The sequence below is a fragment of the Nannospalax galili genome, unplaced genomic scaffold (assembly GCF_000622305.1).
Source record: "Nannospalax galili isolate Female #2095 unplaced genomic scaffold, S.galili_v1.0 scaffold346, whole genome shotgun sequence".
NCBI lineage: Eukaryota > Metazoa > Chordata > Mammalia > Rodentia > Spalacidae > Nannospalax > Nannospalax galili.
This window is the reverse complement of record NW_008357637.1, coordinates 9,224,836-9,245,787: the sequence shown is the minus strand read 5'-3', so window position 1 is coordinate 9,245,787 and position 20,952 is coordinate 9,224,836. Positions and strand designations below refer to the sequence as shown.

At 38.0% G+C, this 20,952-nt stretch overlaps 1 protein-coding gene and 1 pseudogene across 1 annotated transcript in view; one reads left to right on the top strand and one right to left on the bottom strand.

The window, feature by feature from the left end:
- Sestd1 (SEC14 and spectrin domain containing 1) overlaps positions 1–20,952 on the top strand; it is a 72,146-nt gene that overhangs the window by 39,292 nt on the left and 11,902 nt on the right. Inside the window, exons 9-12 of the mRNA XM_008855344.3 lie at positions 8,056–8,178; positions 16,426–16,620; positions 17,114–17,228; positions 18,732–18,891. Of these exons, the coding sequence (XP_008853566.1) occupies positions 8,056–8,178; positions 16,426–16,620; positions 17,114–17,228; positions 18,732–18,891 (593 nt within the window). The remainder of the gene's footprint in view (positions 1–8,055; positions 8,179–16,425; positions 16,621–17,113; positions 17,229–18,731; positions 18,892–20,952) is intronic.
- On the bottom strand, positions 18,901–20,590 carry LOC103751795 (annotated as a pseudogene).

The following is a 20,952-nucleotide window of genomic DNA, read 5'->3' as shown; positions in this document are numbered from 1 at the left end:
GCATTAAATTATTTAATTTTGAATTTTTAGTTAATTTTAGAATTGATTTTCATGAAGAATTTAATCTAAAATACCTAAATACTAGAAATTTCTGTTCTTTAGATTATATTGGATTTTAATCTACTAAATAATTTAAAAATCTTTATTTAAAAATACAACCTTGAGAGGCTGAAGAAATGATGGCTCAACAGTTAATATAATATAATGCTCTTCCAGAGGACCCAAATTCAGTTCCCAACACTCATATCAGGAGACTCACAACTTCTTATAACTACAGCTTCAGGGGATCCAGTGCCCTCTTCTGGCTTCCACAGGCACCTGCACTCATGTGCTATACACACACACACACACACACACACACACACACACACTTAAAAATAATAAATATAAATACAAGGTTAAAATACCCAAATATTTTTTGTCTAGATTTATTGATTCACTAGATATTTATTAAGTGATTGTTAAATGTTTAAGGCATCATGCTAGATTTTATACAGGACATAAAAGTCTTATTTTGCTTTGATTGTTGATAAACTTAAAGAGAAAAAGCCCCAAGCTTCACAAGGAAAGGACTAGTGTGCTCTGGAGTTTATAGCAGGATTATTTCTGTGGCTGCTGTGGCTGAGAAGGCTTAGGAAGAAGTAGCAGTTGACTTGACCTCTAGGAATGTGTAAGAGTTCACCTCACAGTGGTCTACAGAGCATCCATCTGAAAGATGTGCTCCTTCCCAGCTCATGCTCCTCCCAGCTGTGTGCTCCCAGTCATACCTCTTTACCTACTGGAGAATTGCTCCATCTGGCTTTCTTCTTCTTCCTCATCCTTTCTCTTTCTTTTTTTATTAATTGGCACAGATGTAATAATGCCTTTGTTGAAAGGCTGGTGTTTGGAAAGAAGCTAACACTCTGATGGTAGCTGTTCTGTGTATAACGTAACACAGGGATGTCCAACCTGCATACAGCCCAGGACAGCTCCCTGTGTCACACTTGTAACACAAAATAAACATGTGGTCTCATAATCTACAGGTAACAGGTTTGGTGCCTGTGGCATATGTGGCTCAAGGCAATTCTTCATCCAAAGAAGCCAGAAGGTTGGACACCCTAGAAATCTAGTTTAGCTATTAGCAAACTTTTATATAAAGGTGAAATATTTAAACTTTGTGGCCCGTGCAGTCTCTGTTGTAGTTACAGTTACTTGGTCTGCCTTTGTCATGTAAGAGCACGACATAAATGGATGTCCTTAGCGTATCTCCAGGAAACCTTTATTAATAGGAACAGGTGATGGGCTAGGTGTGGTCTGCAGGCTATAGTTTGCTGACCTCTGTCTAGACTAGAAGATGTCATAGGAAGAAAGATTTGAAAGGAAGATGTTAAATTTCAGGCAGAACATGGAGGCTTTTATTTCACATTAATCACATGCAAACTAAAGACTTTTGAGCATATATTTAATTGTATGTGCTTTTTCTATATACACATTAGTATATTAAACTTTAGCCTGTGAAAACCACAAAGATGAAATGGCATAGTGATGTAGGATTTGGATTCTGAACCCAGGCTGTGTGAATCTTTACCCTTCTCCCAAACAGCTTGACCTTGGTAGACAGTTCCATAGTGTAGTTTGTTTCTCAATAAAAGAATAATAACAGTTGTATGGTTATAACAATTGTAATATACTTATTTAGTAAGACTTTATGAAGATCAAAAAGATATTTTCATGTTTAATGCACGGTATTTACAAGTTCTGGCAGTTGGGTTTAAGCAGAGAATACATGAGTGGTAAGATTCATGAGCATGAATTCTTTGCTAAAATAGGAGGGACAAAAATGATAGGAACAGAGGACTTAATGATGTAATGACAAATGCATTTTTGAAATGATGGCCCAACCCAATTAAGAAATTGAATAAAGGAGATGATGATTTACAATGATGGTGATGATAGTAAACAGTGTATTCTGCAAGAACAGTCAGTGTTCTTAACCACTGAGCCGTCTCTCCAGCCCCTATTTAATTTTATTTTAGTGTATGAGTATTGTCCCTGAATGTATGTAAGTATAGCTGTGTCATGCAGTATCCACAGAGGACATAAGAGGGCGTAAAATCCCCTGGTACTGGAATTATAGACCATTGTTAGCTGCCATGTGGGTGCTGGGATTTGAACCTGGGTTCTCTGCAAGAACAGTGTTCTTAACTGCTGAGCCATCACTCCAGCCCCTCTTTTTTTTTAATTAAAAAAAAAACTTTATTGAGAATTTCATACATGCATATAAGGTATTTTGATCAAATCCATGCCCACTCCCTCCCCTCCAACACCTCCCATATCTCCCCATCACTTTTTTCTGACAACTTCTTGTTCCCTCCCTCCCTCTGTCCCTCCTTCCCTTCCTTCTTTTTCTATGAGGATTTTGCTACTCTAACATTTGCCCCTCTGAAGAGACAATTTGGGAGGTTTTAGATAGACCCACTAAAGGGGTACCCCAATTCCCTCACCCTGCCTCCCTCTTCAGTGTGGAAGAAGCCAGAGCAGTCTGTGGCCTGATTCCCTATTGGCAATTTGGGTAACCCCTTCAGAGGATGGCATGATAAGAATAGGAGGTAGGAATTGGCTAGGCAGCTAGGGTAAAAAGACCCCAAAGAAATGTAGCCAGTTTCTTGGCTAAAAGTCAAAATGTCCTTGGGCCTCTTAGCAACACACTCTGTTCCAAAGACCAAAAATGTCAAAAGTATTTGGGAGCTCTTATCTAATCCCTAAAAGTTTTTAGTTTTTTGTTTGTTTTAAGACAGTGTCCCAGGGTAACCTATGGCTCTCCTGCCTCTTGCCTCAGCTTCCCAAATGCTGGGATTTCAGGCATAAGCTACCACACCCAATTCAGTTTCTTTATGAAGACAATAGGTAAATTGGAGCATTAATATTCACCATATAGTGTTTTCTTGAAGTGTTTTTTTACAGATTACAATTTAAGGACAGCTCTATTTCCTTTGGAAAAAAGATTTAAATTTAACTAGAGTAACATTGATACTGTCTTGCAGATTTCGGGGAAATTTTGTTTGCATAAAAATAATCATAAAAGTGAATATCTGTTTATGTTAAATCAGTGAAAATTGAATTGCTGATATATCATTGAGGACATAGTGCACAGGGAATCGATAGCTTTGATAGATAAACTGTGTGCTAAGTTGCACCATGGTGATCGTCAGTCAAATTCCCCACAGTCAAATTGACAGTAACAGACTTTGTGGGGTTTGCAAATATTCTCCATACTGCTGCTGTGAAGGTAAAAATTAGATTTTACATGCTTCTGGATGGGAGACAGTGCCTCTGCACTGAAATGTTCTGTTGTTTGTCTCATTATTTATTGTGGCAGTAATTTCTGTCAGAGCTGCAGATTTTATGTTTCGAGTAATCCATGTGCTTTTCTTCCATTATAGAGAGGAACCATAGATGCTCAGTAGGATGCACTCTGAGTTGCATATGTTTACAGCTGGAGGCTATGCTCTCAATCCCTATCCCCTTTCTCCAGTCAGGTGCTTGACAGACCCTTTGCCTGGTTTGGCCTTCATGCTGTGTGATAGTTCCTCATGCGGTCTTTACAGTTAGCCAGGAAAAAATATTGGATAGTCATAAACACTTTTGGTCCATGCAAATATTTGTCCTGGTAGGTTTTAAGGATACGTCTCTAAGGTTATACTTTGCATAAAAATGTATTAACTGTTGGAGGAGTCATATTGTTAAGGACTGTACATAGAACTGTTTTTGCAGTAAGTTAACATTCAGATTGACTAAGATGTGACTGAAATTTTTATGATAGTTTGGCAAACTATCATCTTTATTGCATTTAAATAGACTTGTTTATTGGGGCATCAACCTCAGTTTGCATTGTTTTGTTAGAAATACATTTTCTGTGTCTGCATTATGATGTTGCGTACTAAGGAAAATCAGTTTCTACATGCATTAAAGCTGTATGCACACTTGACCATGTAATTGGGTTTCTGTGTCAGTTAGATGTCTCCCTTTATTTAAAATTCATTTCTAAGTTTATGACTCTTCTAAATGCTATCATAGTCATTTTGTGCTGCTATACCAATACAGTAGATTAAGTAATAACAAAGACTTATTTCTTATAGTTCTGAAGGTAGGAAAATCCAAGGTCAGATCTAATGTCTTAGGACCTTCTTGCTGGGTGACACATGGAGAAGGTGAAAGGGCAAGAGTTTGAGTGTTAAGACAGGTTGAGAAAGAGACAGAGAGAGCAAAGGACAAGTCACTCAGCAAGATGAATAGGCTTACTTGCTTTCCTAACAAATCCATTGTTACAATGTTCATCTAGTTCTCTGTATAGTTTCCCATCTCTTTAAACGGCTGTGTTGGGGTCTGAGTTTCCAATACAGGAACTTTTAGGGGACACATTCAAAATAGTACATGTGGGCTAGAGAGATGGCTCAGTGGTTAAGAGTTCTGGTTGCTCTTGCAGTGGACCTGGGTTCAATTCCCAGCACCCACATGGCAGTTAACAACCTTCTATAACTCCAATTCCAGGGGATCTGATGACCTCTTCTGACCTTGCGGGCATTGCATGACAGGGTGCACTTACATACATGCAGGCAATACACACATTCACATAAAATGAAATAAAAATTTTTAAATGTAATCAAAATAATACATGTGTTTCATTTTCTTATTATAGTTGCCATGATTTGTATAACTTTCTTTGTTTTCAGAGTATTCCAAAATCAAAGTTGAAATGTTTAATGATGTTATATTAGGTTGCTAAAAACTATACATAGTACATTATTAGTTTGTTTAAAAAAGTAAGATGATTTCATTAATTTATAATGTAGATATTCATAGTAAAATAATTATTTAAAATATTTAAAATACATTTTTAGGGGCTAGTGATAATTTAGTTGGTAAAGTACCTGTGTGTAAAAAGACAAGTGTGGTGTACACAGCCCCAGGCCTGGAGAGGCAGACACGCAGAACCCTATAGTTCACTGGCCATTCCAGCTTCATCTACAAGACAGGTTTCTGGCTAGTGAGAGACTCTGTATCACAAAAAGGTGGCTAGCCACAAACATGCCCATTGTATTCAACCTCATAGACATGAACACACACATATTTATACAAAATAAAACCTCATATACATGAACACACACATATTTATACAAAATAAAATGCATTTAATCTCAGTATTTCCAAATCGTTGCTCATAACGTGGTAATAATTGAGAAATAATTGATTCTCAAAAGGAAGTAGGAAATTGTTTAAAAGTGTGCATAGGCTTCCTTCAAACTTGCTTTTTTTATTTCCCTATTTAAAAGTATTAGATGTAATAGTTAATACAGATACTTTCTTAGGAAACCAGTAAAGCTTATTGGACAATGCAAATGAGAGACAAACTTCTGAAGAATGAAAGGAGAGGAGCTGGACCACAGAAAAAAAGTGGGAAAAGCAGAGGCCAGAGTTACTAACATAATCTACTGTGCCAAGTGTCTTTTGTGGAATGACTGCATGTTCCGACAGCAGCCCCGGGCACCCTCATTAGAGAGGAGCCACAGTCCTGAGACTAGTGGGAACAGAGCCAGAATCCACACTTGTGCTAAGCACTTTCTTCTAAACCCAAGTTGCCAACGTCTGAGTTGTCCTAGAACCCTGCCCTGAGAGAGACAGCTCACACAGAAGATTAAAGAGGTGGCCAGGATGTTGAGGAAGAGACCTCTTTGTATTCTAGGGAGTACCTGTCAATAGAGTTTACAATGAACTTGGCAACAGAGTTCAGCCAGAAGAAAGCAAACACAGTTTATCCAGTGACTCAGCAGTAATCCTCTGACTTTTTTTTTTTTCAGTCCATTGACTTTTGCTTTTGAGTTTTGCATGCTAGTATTCAACTTTAAAGGAGAAAGTAGAAGTTAATATATTAAGGAATATAAGAAGATAAAAAACAAGTTACAAAAGAAGGTCATACACCTGTGGTATACAAACTTTTGCAATGTATTTTCAAAACAATATTTTGAATACCTCGCAAAGGTTCTTGTACAATACAGTTAAAATTGGGAATTAGGTGTTTTAGATAGATGTACGTATTTTAGAGTACAGTTTTATAATGTAAACCAGTCGCCATTACCATTTTCACAACTGAACAAAAAAGGTCCAATAGAAGTTTTACCAAAGAAGATAAAACAAAATTAGAGAAAATGCTATATATGACTGCTATGTGTTTTTCATCCTATAACTTCTTAGAATTGGCAGGAATTAGAAACACTTTACACATACAAGAGCACAATCACAGTCTTCAAGGTAGATGTTAATAGTTATTTGAAGTAAACCTTAGTAAGGCATAGTCAGTTGCTGAATGGTTAACTCACTGGATGGACAGGAGAGACAGGCAAGCAAGCAGATGAACAAATAGGTCAACCTGCTTAATAAATAAATTTGTAAACCCATTGAAAATTATGTTATTTGCCAGATGGAAAATAACTGTAGCATTGTAGTTTAGTATTAAGTGAAAATCACAATATAAAAGTCACTTGGATCTTTGTTTTTAAAAATATTTTTATTTTTTTAAATTATGTGTTAGTGTATGTATACATGTGTGCATGTGTGCAGGTACTTGCAGAGCCCAGAGGTGTTGGATCTTCCTGGAGCTGGAGTTACAGGCAGTTGTGAGCCACCTGATGTTTGTACTGGGAGACAAATTAGGGTCCTCTGGAAAAGCTCTTAACCATTGAGCCATCTCTCGCTCCTAGAAGTCACTTGGATCTTAGAATTATCAGTACCAAATAAATCTAGAATGATATGGAAAAACGGCATTGAACATTAATAGATGGGAATGTTTTTGTGTTTTCTCTATGTGGCATATTTATATAATTACAAAAAAAAATAATGCACAGGCATTTAAAAGTGAGTGTCAACACTGTGATAATTAGAATACACTACAGGAGACAAGGCATGTTCACAGTTGTAAGCCCATACCAGTAAGCAGTAGAGACACTTGCTTTAGGCCATAACCACACATCTGTTCATGAATTCTGTGTTCTGATATAATGACAGATAAAGCTTGGTGATGCTGGTTTTTCTGTGACACTTGACAGTGTGAATATGAGGTAGAGTTCACAAAACCTTCTAAATGAGAATCCAACCTTTGCCCTGTTCCCCTCAGCACCTGATAAAAATTGGAGTGTCACCGTTTACTAGGCAATTTTTCTGCACTAAAATTTACCTTAAAATCTGGTTTTGAACTGATATTATCCTATGGAAACTACAGTGTTGGACATCGAGTTTGGATGATGGACATGACCCTGTGGGATATGAACTTTTGGTGCTAGAATGACTCCCATGTCTGCCCCACATGGTTCTTACCTCCTTACACTTGCTTCCGGGACTCTACAGAGGAAGAGCGCTGGGTCCTGTCATCCTGGTCCCCTACCCTATATTCTTCTGTGCACACTTTGTGGGACTTCTTCTGGATCTGAATGTGCAGTTTATCCTTCAATGACACCTAGAGGGTATTACAGTAGTCTCAGTCTACAGTTTGTTACTAAAGTGAGAAAATCATGTTTTAAATTTGTCAATTAACTCAGCTTTCATCAATGCTTTGGAAAGAACATTCTACTGAGTCAGGACTGATGTAGACTTTGGTCCTAGTGTCTCAGTGATAGACTGTTACCTTGGGCAAGTCATGCAATCTCTCTGAAACTCAATTTTCTTAAGTGTTAGATAAAAACCTTTGACCAATGTCATTTCTGATGTCCTTTCCAACACTGAATCCTATCATTCCCTGAGTCTCTTATAAGTAAAATTTTAATCCTCTTTTATGAAAGCATTCTGGTTTTCTTTCAGCCTGGCTACAGTATACATCCTTCTAAAGTTACGTTTTTGGAAATTATGTCACATTATAGCTGTGTGATTCCAAATGAAACATTTACTGCCTGCCTGATGTGCAAGAGAATTTAAAGAATTTAAATGATAAATACTTGAGGAATGAGAAAAGAGGAAACCAAATAGAATGAGCATTTGAAAAGCTTTTGATTGTTTTGAATTTTCATCTCAACTTTTCATTTATAGGTTGTGAACTGGCTTGAAGGGCCTGGATCGGAACAACTAAGAGCACAATGGGGGATCGGTGACTCTATTCGGGCTTCCCAGGCCCTGCAGCAGAAGCATGAAGAAATTGAGAGCCAGCACAGTGTGAGAAGCTTTCCCCTTTGCAAGTCACAGTGTGATCTTCCATGGGTATCATCAGTACCTGTGTGGTACTGAGTGCTGATTCTTATAAACTTTGGTCTAGGACACAAAGCACAGTATGTTGACTACTTAGAGGTCTTAAAGTACATTTTGACTGCTTAGTCTGTACATAATCAGTGATAGTTTGGTTCTGACTCCAACATAGTTTAATTATTTTTTATAGACGTCCAATTTGATGACATTTTAAAAGCTACAGTATTAGCAAAATGAGTGTTCCTTATCAGTTTTCCCTGTGATGGAAACTTCTAGGTTTTTTAAAAATTGTTTTTAGCATATATTAATTGTATAGAATAGTGGGTTTCATTGTAACATTTTCATGCTTGCATATAAAATATTCTGATCATAGTCCACCCCTTTTTAAGCCTCATTTAACTCTCTCTGTCTCTCCCTCTGTTCTTCCTGCTCCCTTTCCTTTTTCAATGACACTTTCATTTTGCAATCCTCAGAGAGGCCCTTTCCTGCTTTACTGGGAGTGTACAGTACAATTAAATGCTGAGAGCAACACCACAATCACTACATTAAACAGCTAAGGAGCTGTGAGCAGAGAATGCGAAATGTCCTTCCAGTCTCTGTTGATTTAGAGATTTACTCTTCTAATTGTAAAGGGTACAGTCAGACAAATCAGACATGAATTGGGAAATAAATTAATACTTAAACTGATTGGAGATAATGACTGTTCAAGAGAACTTAAAACGTGGTTGATGGAGGAGACTGGTATTTGTTAGGCGCCTGCTGTGTTATAGTTGGCCTGGTCTTGATGAGAAAGTAGGTACCCAGCTTGTGGGAAGGAGGCTTACATTTTTCCCTCAATCCATGCTCCTTATTATGGTAATTTTAAATGGATTAAATGTAAAATTGGAAATAGAAAATTTTAATCTGTTTATTTCCATCCTTAGACTCAAAGGTTGGTCAGTAATAATTTTGAAGTTAAAAGACTTAAAATTGAAATTCCATAATTGAATGTGTATATATTTTATGCATTTCACAGATTCCAACAAAGTTTCCTCTTTTATGGTTAAAAAAGTCACAGTGGATAATTTATATTTAATTTATAAGCCTTATTCCCGAGGTTATATTCTTTTAATTCACTTGGTACTTTTTAAAGTTATGTAGTGATATTGAGTCTTTTTTTTTTAATTAGGAATTGTGATTTATTTGAACCTGGTGGATTATTCTAGAACATATTATTATAATTGGATTTTGTTCATTATTTGTATTCGTACAAATAACGTAATTTGTTCATTATTTACTTCTTGAACCGTATTTGCCATAGAGAATTCTAGACTTCATTAAGTGGATCTAATTACGAAAGCCTTTTGGTGAGGATTTGTGACATGAGGATCCTGAAGACAAGTTTGTTATGTTATTTTTAAAAGTAACCAACAGGTGCTGGAGAGAAGGCTTAGCAATTAAGAGCACTGGCTACTCTTACAGAGGACCCAGGCACCTATATGATGGCTAACAACAAACTATAACTTCAGGTCTAGGGGATCCGATGCCCTCTTCTGATCTCTGCAGGCATTGCATGACGCAAGTGCACTCACATATACTCATACACACACACTCACAAAAAAAAAAAAAAAAATTTAAAGAAACAATTATAGTTAAAAAGTGGATTATATACATATTATATAGATTCATATGGATTTGATAAGACCGTTGTATATTATATATAGTATGGATAAAGTTGTAAATTATACACATAGATATTCACATGTAATTTTGTCTTTACAAGGTTATTAAATTAAAGAAGCAAAGTGCTTGTAGGTGGCTCTGTATGCTTTGGTTGACTTAGATATTGAATCTGTATGCAAAGCTTTTAAATGAGAAAGGACCACATGCTGGTATGTAGATTGTCTAAATGTAGATTCTTCAGATACCACCACATTCTTTTATAGATGTAGAAACTGACAGCCTGTTTATACTTGGCTGGCATTAAAATAGACCTCTCATGCCTGCACAGGATCCTTTCTGTTTCTCTCTTAGAGAAATCTGCTCAGTTCCATGGATAGGCTTAAGAGAACGTGTGTTTTGTTTGTGTTTTAGTTCTTTTGATGCTGTTAGTACTTAGGGCCATTTGTATGTAAGTTGACATCTGCATTCATGGGCATGGTCCTCAAAGAAAAGAAACTCTGATGGCCTATCAACTATTTCATTTTATTAAATCATGAATGATATTTGGGATTTGTGGTAAAATTGGAAGTTGGAGAAAGACTGGATGGGAGTGTGGATGAAGTAAAGTCGGCCATGAACTTCAGATTGCTGAAGCTTGGTGGGACCTGGAACTTCATCACACTGTTCTTTCCATTATTTTGTTGTTGTTCTGTTTTATAGCTTTTTAAAAATTAAATTTTTTGAATTTTATATATTTTTATTTAATTTAGATCCTCTCTCCCATCTGTACCCCTACCCAATTTCATGCTCTCTTTTTTTCACACACACACACACATACACACTTGCCTATAGAGTCAAACCTATGTCCCCAAATGCCCTTCTGTTGAGTCTTATCCATTGGAGCTTGGTCAACCTACCAAGAGTCTGACCCTTAAACAGACTGACTCTCTCTCTCTCAGCAGCCATCTATTGAATAGTTTTGAAGTTCTCTCTTCTAGAATAAGGTTTAAAACAAGAGTGCACTGTTTTGATCAATAGGTGGTACTGCATTGTCACCTTGAGAGTAAGTTGATAATAAATGTGTTAGTACATGATGTTTAAGATAGTCTAATATTTAAGCCAGGAGTCGTGGCACATGCCTTTAATCCCAGCACTCAGGAGGCAGAGGCAGGAGGATCCTCTGTGAGTTCAAGGCCGGCCTGGTCTACAGGGTGAGTTCCAGGCAGCTACAGGGAGACCCTGTCTCAAAAAGACCAAAAAAAAAAAAAAAAAAAAAGTCTAATATTTAATATTTTATTAAAAACTTTCTTTTCTGGGCAGCACACACCAGCAATCCCAGGCAGAGGAAGGAGGATTACCATGAGTTTAAGGCTAGCCTGGTCCACATAGCCAGTTCCAGGTCATCCATAGTGAGAAACTAACTGAAAAAACAAGCAACCAGGCCTAGAGATGGCCCAGCAGTTAAGAGCACTGACTGCTCTTGCAGAGGACCTGGGTTTGGTTCCCAGCACTAGTATGGAAGCTCACAACTTTCTGTAGCTCTAAGTTTCAGGGCATTCAATACCTTCTTCTGAGCTCTGTGGGCATTTCATGACAAGGGTGCCCTTACATACATGCAGACAAAACACTCATACCCACAAAATAAAAATAAATCAATTTTTAAAAACAAGCAATGGGAAAATTAAATTCACTGGCACATACCTTAACCTACCACTTGGGAGGCAGAGGAAGGAAGATCTTTGTGAAGTTGAACCTGGTCTACAGAGTGAGTCCCAGGCCAGCTGGGGCTATAAGGAGGCCCTGTCTCAAAAAGAACGTTTAAAAAAATTAAAAAAATCCATGAGCTAGACTCATATCTGTATTCCCAGCACTAGGGAGGCTGACACGCAGAATGCAGAATTCAAATATTGAGAGCTAATGAAGATAGAATTTGGTAAAAGCGTACCATTTTGCATTAAACTATGATGTCAAGTATCAAATTTCAAATTCCATATGAAAGCTAATAGAGAAATAAAACTAAAAGCTCAAATTTATTTGGATATTTAAGATTAATATATGGGAAAATGAGAGTTAATTCTGTTATTCATTGTATTCATTAAATATAGTTCTTTGTCAAGTATTATATGAGTTAGAAATTCATTCAGTTTTTATAACAACAGGAAAAAATAGTAAGGTGTATGGTAGTGATTACAGAATCTGATAACAAATTTTGAAATACTTTAAGATGGGTGTAGAGATGTATGTCTGTAATTCCAGCATTTGGGAGATTGAGGCAGGAGAATTGCAAGTTAGAAGCCAGCCTGGGCACAAGACACTGTCCCCAAAACACACACATTAAAAATAGTATTTTAGTTCAATACCTAATCTAATCTTATCTTTCAGGTGAAGTGAATGTGAGAGGAATCATTTGACCAGAGTGGGGAAGAGTAGTCTCTGAAGCCTGTTGAGCGTTCTGTGGGTGTCCTGGCCACCAAGGCCTCATGCTGCTGGTGTGTGCCATGTAATAGGAACAGCCGCGCATTTGCTTAAGGAATCACGACCCGTTTCTCCTTGATATGTATTATGTGGGTGATCGCCTTTGTAGACTGATCTGGCAGTGTTCTTTCCTCTGAATTGGGGTTCTTGTTCCATGAGAAAGCTAGTGTAAATGCTCCTCTTTCCACCATCTGGACATCACCAGTCAAACCTGCTGGCAGTGAGGTCCTGACTGCTGTTGTCCTTATGAACATTTAAGCTCAATTCCTACTTACTGGTTTTAATCCAAACCCCAAATTTTGTGCTTTTTCATTTTGTTATAATTGAATCATTTTCTACATAATAGATGTATAGCTGAGATAGACCAGAGTGAACCAGATGTAGCCTGTTCACCTAAGGTCAAATACACTCTACATTCCTCTTTTCTGGGAGGAAACACTTTGATTAATTTTTAAGTGTATCATATTATGTAAACCAGTTCTTCCCTGTCTCCTAGCCTAGAAAGGCTACTATGTCGTTAGGACAACCTCAGTTATATGAATCAGTAAAACAAGTATCTCTAACTCAACATATTGATTTTTTGAGGCATACTAGTTCTTCTGACTTATTTACATCCCTGGCCAGGTTGCAAGAACCTGTCTTCAGAAAGGAAAAGGAAATCAGCTGCACAGTGGTGGTTCTTAAAACCTTAATGGGCATAAATACATAGGCGCTTATTAAAAAGTGCATCATAGTGCCCCACCATAGGGACCAAAGAGCTTAGGTGCTTTGATGTACACCAGATGAACTGACGCAGGGAGCTCTGACTGATAAATAGTGTCCTAGAATGCTGATCCATTAGTTTACTGCTTTGCTTAGAATTATTGCTACTTTGTTTTCAGGAATTAGACTCATTTAGTCAGAGCACTAACGAAATTTCCAAGTGTTGTAAATCATACAATAAAATCATTTCCTATTTGAGAATATAACAGTAATTTTCTTAGGTATTTTCCACATTAAAACAATGATCCTTGCTTGGGTTGGTGAGATGACTCTGGACAAAGGTGCCTGCTGTCAAGCCTGATGAGTCCTGTCCCCAGAAAGGAAAGAACCTACTCCTGCAAGTTGTCCTCTGACTTCAACACACATGTTGAGCAGTGGTAGACACCCATGTGCACATGTATGCATGCACATTCAAATAAGCAAAAATGGAAAAAATATTTAAACAACCATGCTTCATCAATAACTGTAATAACTTTGTATTTTTAAAGTATTCTAAATAGGGGCTAGAGAGATGCCTCAGCCATTAAGAGCACTGGCTGCTCTTGCAGAAGTCCCAGGTTCCATTCCCAGGACCCACATGGCAGCTAACAACTGTCCTTAACTCCAGTTCCAGGGGATCCGACACCCTCTTCTGATCTCTGCAGGCATTGCATGACACCGGTGTACTAGATGCATGCAGACAATAGACTCGTGCACATAAAATATAAATATTAATAAAAGTATCTTAACTATCTAATTATGTTTCTACAATAACCACTAAAGTAGGCAAGCATCTCCACCATTAATGGAACAATGTCTTGACAGTTTAGGTGGTAGAGTCTTTGCTAACATTCAGTTGGGAATGTTGGGTTTGTTCACAAGGTTGAGCCAGCAAGATATACTGATGAAAGGTTGACAAGACTGACTAAAGAAGAAGGGGAAGTACAAAATCCTGATGAAGAGAAATTCAGAAAAAGAATAGGAAAGGAGAGAAGATGAGCGTAGAGAACGCCTGTAAGAGGTCGTGCGTGAGGTTGTGTGTGTGTATGGCGGGGGGGGGCATTAATTTACGCTGTCTTTTTTTATTTTTATTGTTTGGTCTTTTTGAGACAGTGTCTCCCTGGCCTGGAACTCTCTACTCTCTATGTTGACCAGGCTACCCTTCCCTGATCTCACAGTGATCCACCTGCCTCTGCTTCCCATGTGCTGGTATTAAAGGCGTCTCCCACTGTGCCTGGCATCTTACAGTATCTTAAAGTGTAGAAATCCTGACGTGTATATTTTGTTTGATATATTTCAACTTATTTATATGCCGATGAAGGTAATTCAGTTGAAAAAGAATTAGGGAGCTGGAGAAATGGCTCAGCTGTTAGGAGTGTTACTCTTCCAGAGGACAGTTCCCAGTAATCATGCTGGGTGGCTAACTCCAGCTCCAGGGGCATACAGTGTGCCTCTGGCACTCACACGCATGTGCATGTACCCCTACCCAGACACATACACATAGTTAAAGTGAAATATAAATCTTTTTTTTAAAGTATTGAATGGTAATACCTAATAATAAGTTCAGAAAGAAAAATAATTGATGGAAGAGACAGACAAGATCATTGCAAAAGCAAGGCTTGTGTAGGCAGCTGCAGAGTGGCTAGATCCCCAGAGCAGAGTGCTGGCCACAGAAGCAGGGAGCCTGGTGACAGCTCTGAGGGCAGAGAGCAGACCCTCAGAAGAGCTCAGACTTCTCAGTTGAAAGACTGGACTTCTCATTTCTTTCTAGTGAAGTAAGAAGTGAGGTCTTAAAAATTGATGTTCTCTGCCATCCTAGTTCACAGTCTTTGTGTGTATGTAAGTGGGGGTGTCTGTGTGCATAGGGCCAGAGAGGACAGCACAGGGGAGAAGGGTTGAGAAAGAAGAGGGGAGGACAATAAGATCCAAGGAACACGGAAGTGGAGGGGAGGCTGTGCACAGGAGGGTTTGGGAGACCCCCAAGTTGGGGCTCAGGGGTTTGCCAGAACGAAACCTAATAATGTATATGCTAATTTAAAAATTTTCAAATAATAAAAAAAGAAGTGAGGTCTTTGGCATGATCAAAAAATAAAGCAGGATGTATGAATGTATGGAAATGTCACAATTCTGAAACCCATTAATGTGTATAAGTAATATACATTAATAATTATAAGTTTATTTTTTAAGTTGAAGAAAAGACCAAATATTTGGCTACAAGTGAAGAGGTTTTTAAAGGGAGTTAGAGATTTAAGGAGTGAGAAAACAGTCAAGAGCATTGCCAAGGTCTAAAAGTTCATTACAACATTAAAGAGTTGTTGCCATACTGTCATGTGTCACTCAGCTGTGGGGACAAGCTCTGAGAAAGGTATCTTTAGGTGATTTTGTCTAGGTGACTATGATGTTACTAGCTAATCTGTAGGACTATCATTGTATTTTGTTGTCTGTCACTGGCCACCATTGTATAGCACGTGGCTATAGTAACCTAGCCACTGAAGGTTCTCTGGTACAGTCACAGTAGGTAGAGAAACCAGGTTTGAGGTAAGTGGTGAGTCTGGAAGGAAGGTGGTCAGGGCATGGCATGGATTGTATGTGGAGGTGTGAACAGCTTTTGAGCTAGAATTGAAGAAGGAACAAGAGGTGACCAAGTTATGAATGGTGAAACATGTTGGTCAGTAGATAATGAACCCCATGAGGTTGTGTGACTGTGCTAAACAAGAATTGGTGTCAGTACCGAAATTTATGAAGTTGAGGTTTGGGGAGCTGTGTTGTGTAGTATACAGCTAGTTTTTAAGGCAGCTAAGGGAGGCAGCTGAGATGAGGTAGACAATAGAGATGGACGTGAGGGAGTCAGGGAGACAAATTCAGGTGCTGGTGTTGATAGATGTCTACACTAAAGTTGGTGCTGAGGCAGGCAGGTGCCTTCCACTCCTCTCTAGATTGAGGGGCCCGTGGTGGGGAAGGTTTGGCATGGTGAGATCTAGTGGCAAGGGGGGTTTTTCAGAGCAGAAACGAGACCATCTGGAAGTATTGGAGAATGAGCTTACCTTCAAACCTGCTCCAGGCTTGTGATATGTTGGGTGACAAATCATGATTGGTTTGAGAGAACTGCAGATTAGTTATGTTCTTTGAGTTTGAACAGGTTTCCCTAAGAACAGGAAAGAACAGGCCATTTAGAAAGGCGCAGGAGACATTGGTTCTGATAGGCGGATCGAGTTGCAAGGGTTTGATGAAAACAGACTTCTCTATTTAAATAATTTTGCCTTACAAAAATATTTATGTTCCTTATCTTGAGAAATTACAAAATAGGCCCTTCAGAAGCTAATTTGACCTTCAATTTGCTTTGCAATATCCCTGTTACAGGAGTGGTTTGCAGTGTATGTGGAGCTCAATCAGCAGATTGCAGCGCTCTTGAATGCTGGGGACGAGGAAGATCTTGTGGAGCTGAAGTCTCTGCAACAACAGCTTAGCGATGTTTGCTATCGACAGGCCAGTCAACTAGAATTTAGGCAAAATCTCCTACAGGCAGCTCTTGAATTTCATGGTGTAGCCCAAGATGTAAGTATCTGTTATGATTTTCTTATCTTCAAGTGATCTGAACAGTCTATATAAAACTTTTGTAGATCTGCATGCCTTGTGATTATTTTTCTGGAACAGTAATTCACTGGTGGAGGTAATGAAATAAAATTCTTTGATTAAAAATACATTTTGTTACACTGCATGCAATTAAACCTTCTATTGTCTAACTAGAGTGTTCCAAGCTAGTAGATACATATCATTCTGAAAGTTTCTCAATACATATGCTTTGTAACATAGAAATGGAACCATCAGTGATTGTCACCATTCTGCTGACCTGAATGTCTTTCTCTGTCTCCCTGGTGCATGCATCTGTGTCTAGATAGCATGTAGTCTGATTGTTCGTCCTTGTCTTTTAACAGCATAGTCTTTTCAAGTGTAATTGTGATGACCTCATTAGATAAACCTCATTAATCATTAAACACTTGCGATGTGATGACATCAGGGTTATCTCTTTGGTGTCCCTCTGCTTTAGTTGTCTCAGCAGTTGGATGGCTTATTAGGGATGTTGTGCGTAGATGTAGCACCAGCTGATGGAGCATCGATTCAGCAAACTTTAAAACTGCTTGAAGAGAAGCTGAAAAGTGTTGGTAAGCAGATTTTAAAAATGCTGAAACATAAGGGTTCTTTTTAAACATATTGCTGTGGTTAGACAGTTAATTTATACTGAACTAATTATTATTTGTAGGAAATACAGGAAAAGTAATATTAAAAGGTTTTCTTCCCCCTAGAGGTTAAAATTTTTGCTAAAACATTTATTTTCTCATGTGATTAGTCACTCCTCCCTTCCTTGGGCCTTTCACGGTCCTGTTTCCTCGGTCATATCTACAGGTGCCATGTGTTGCACATACCAGGAACAGTTATTTGTAATTCATGTAGAAGCCGTAATTAGCTGTGGAGTGTTCTGTGGTAAACCCTGTTTGCCCCAAACTGTGTTTTATGCAATAATTTGTTGTCGTTGCTATATTCTAACCTTGTGAAAAAATGGTTTTTGATTCTGTGAATTTGTTTCTCCACATTGGGGATAATATCTCAGGGAAGTATGGTCCAGTTTTATTAACCTGGCTCTGTAACTTGATATCAAGACCTTTTAAAAGCTTTTGCAGTAGGAAATGTAGTGAACTTTCCTAGATTGGAATGTAAAAATTAGAAGGGGTTGTCTATTGAGAGGGATGGGGAGGGAAGATAAAGAAAATTAAGTGAGGGAGTTAGTAGAAAGTGATGACACATGATTGAACCAAATTAATTGTGAAAACAACTTCAAGGAATTGGTTTGAAAAAAAAAATTGTTATGTTGACATGGTACTGGCAGCCTTTGTTAAATTAGCAGGTGATAGGCATAAGACCTGGTTCATATGTCATGCGCTAAATGTGGTTTTAGATATCAGTTCTTTGAGCCACACTTCTCCTTTAAAGAGAACCCTTATCCATATATCTAATTTAGAATCCAAATAGCTTGAATAGTGCTTCCCACAGCATGTGCACTGCAGTGGCACCTCATAGGGCTCAGTGCCCTTTTACTTTGATTTTATATTGTGTGAGTGTTCTGAATCTTGGAAACATTTTAAAACAAAATATTTGTATTCTTGTCCTAAAAATAGGAACACAAAATAAAAAATAGAAAATTCATATTTGTTGAAATAGGGAATTCTCATAATTCCTGCTTTCAGTTTTTAAAAGTAGTTATTAACTAAGCTGGGTATGGTGGCACACGCCTTTAATCCCAGCACTCGCCTTTAATCCCAGCACTCAGGAGGCAGAGGCAGGTGGATCTCTGTGAGTTCAAGGCCAGCCTGGTCTACATAGTGAGTTCCAGGACAGCTGGGGCTACAGGGAGACCCTATCTCAAAAAGACCAAAAATCTAAGAGATTCATGTTTTGAAGATTCCCTCTAGGGAGAATTTGGCATCAGAGAGAGTTCCACTTGGAGCCCCAATTTAACAAAGTTCTGCTGCTTGAGATACTCAGAGGACTCCAGACCAACATGTCTGATGCTTTTAGACTTGGAATCCATGTCTACATGTTGAGAGGTTTATGTGAGGGAGGGAAAATAACTTTTGTAAAGAGATTAAATCCTGTATCTTTTGTTTTAGATGTGGGGTTGCAAGGCTTGAGAGAAAAAGGTCAAGGTCTCCTGGATCAGATCTCCAATCAGGCATCTTGGGCCTACGGAAAAGATGTAACCATTGAAAATAAAGAAAATGTGGACCACATACAAGGAGTGATGGAAGATATGCAGCTTAGAAAACAAAGGCAAAGTTTGAATGCTAATGTTAAATTTAACAAGACTATAAAGTATTAGAAGTTAAATATTTATATTTTGCATGCAAACATGAATTTATCTCTTTCATGCCTTAAATCTTGCTGTTCTTCAGACTTGTAGAAAAGAGTAATCCTCAAAAGTACAAAGATTGCAGGAAACCTTCTTCTTTAACTCTTTTCTAAATTATAATTGAAATACTGAGATTATTTCACATGTATATTTTTGACTTCCCATGTCTGACCACCATAACTGTGCCCTGTCATAAAATTTCATACCTATTTAAATGAAGTAAAGGGTGAAGTTCCATCCTTAAAAACTAACCAAGTATTTTAGACAATACATTTTTGGCAGTGGAATCTGGACAATATTTACCAAACACGTCAAAGAAAGTTCTGACTTTGCATTATAAAAAGGATAGCAAATATCAGCTGTTACAGACATGAAGTAAGATGGAAACTTTCACACCCTTTAAACTCTTTTCTTGAAAAGACATCCTTCACTGCCAGAGATCTTGAATAACCTCCTGGCAGTCATTTGGAAGCATTTCTTCACATAATTGAAGAACTGGCTTCCACTTTGGGAAGAGAACTACCTTTTGCTGGATTTGCCTGCTTTTTTGCTGTAATGTCTTTGACAGAACTAGGTCCTTTTGGTGTTTTAGTAATTTTTTCTGTTTTTTGAAGGATTCTTAACATTTTGATCTTGGTATTGATCGTTTTAAATCTTTTTCCTTTCTATTTTGATGTGTTTGCATTTGGGGGCTGGAATGTCTTGTATAGATTTCTTCACTGGAGCTTTGTTCCCATCATCATCGTCGTCGTCATCATCATTTTTATCATTGTTATCATCGTCTTCATCTGCCGTGGAACCTTGCTACCACGTCCAGGGGCAGGTTGCTTTCCAGCTATACTTAAGAGTTTCACACCATTCTCTTCATCTTCTGACTCTGCATCTGCTTCCACAGCTACTAGGCGCTGTCAACCAATATGTTCAGCCCTTGAACCGCACTTCAACCTTAAGCCCACTTCAGCCAAAGCCCCCAAGGGAAACCGTTGTTTGTATAGACATTTTCAAAGTTGCCAAGATTGCTTTAATTGGACTGCCTTCAGAATTCATTGCCATTGCCTCACTGTTGTACAATTCAACTTTTGCCACGGCTCCTAAACTGCGTTATCACAATGATAACAGGTGCTCGTTTTCACCATTATCCATTTTAAAGTGATAATCTTTGTTGGCCTTAACTTCACAACTGAGAAGATAGTTCTGAGACCTTAGAGACTCATGTCTTTGTCCATTGCACCATCCATGGAGTGGAGGTGCACACCTGGGGGTGAGGAAGCTAGAGATAACTGACTGCTGCTCCTCACAACAGAGTGCAGGGCAGAGTCTTGTCAGGCCTGTTTTCCCAGATCAAGTTCGATTTCCTTGGAATAGTCTAGAAGACCATCTTTCAGTTCTGTATACTCTTGTCATCTGTAACTTTCCACACAATCACACAATTATTTGTAGTTTTCTCAAATACGTTGGTGCTGTTTCATGTATCCATGATTTTTCTCTTTCCTCATTTTCTGTCTAGTGAATTTTCCATTTATTGTTCAAGACTCAAGATGTGTGTTTATGCTGGGCAGACCAGCCACCCAGTCTTCTCTACTCTTACAAAGCTTTTTACAAATTCTGTAACAGCTTTTATTACACTTCCTATCTAAAGGTACATTTCCCATGAGCATTTGCTAATCTCACTGTGGTCTGTTTGAATAATACACAGATTAAATTTATGTTAAACTGTTGTATTTTCCCAGTGACACATAATATGTATTGAGTACAGGTGTGATAATCATCTTTATCATTAAGGTGTTTTACATAATGTATTTGTTTTGGAATTGTCATCACTGTTTCCTTTCTGTCGCTTGTAGAATTACTTTAAACTAGCTTTATCTTAACATTATGTTATGACTAAGAACATTTTTATATGAAAAAATAACTTATTGATAACTAGTTGTGTGTTATCATTAGTCTCTTCAGGAACATTGCAGTAGAGCTTGGTACCTGTT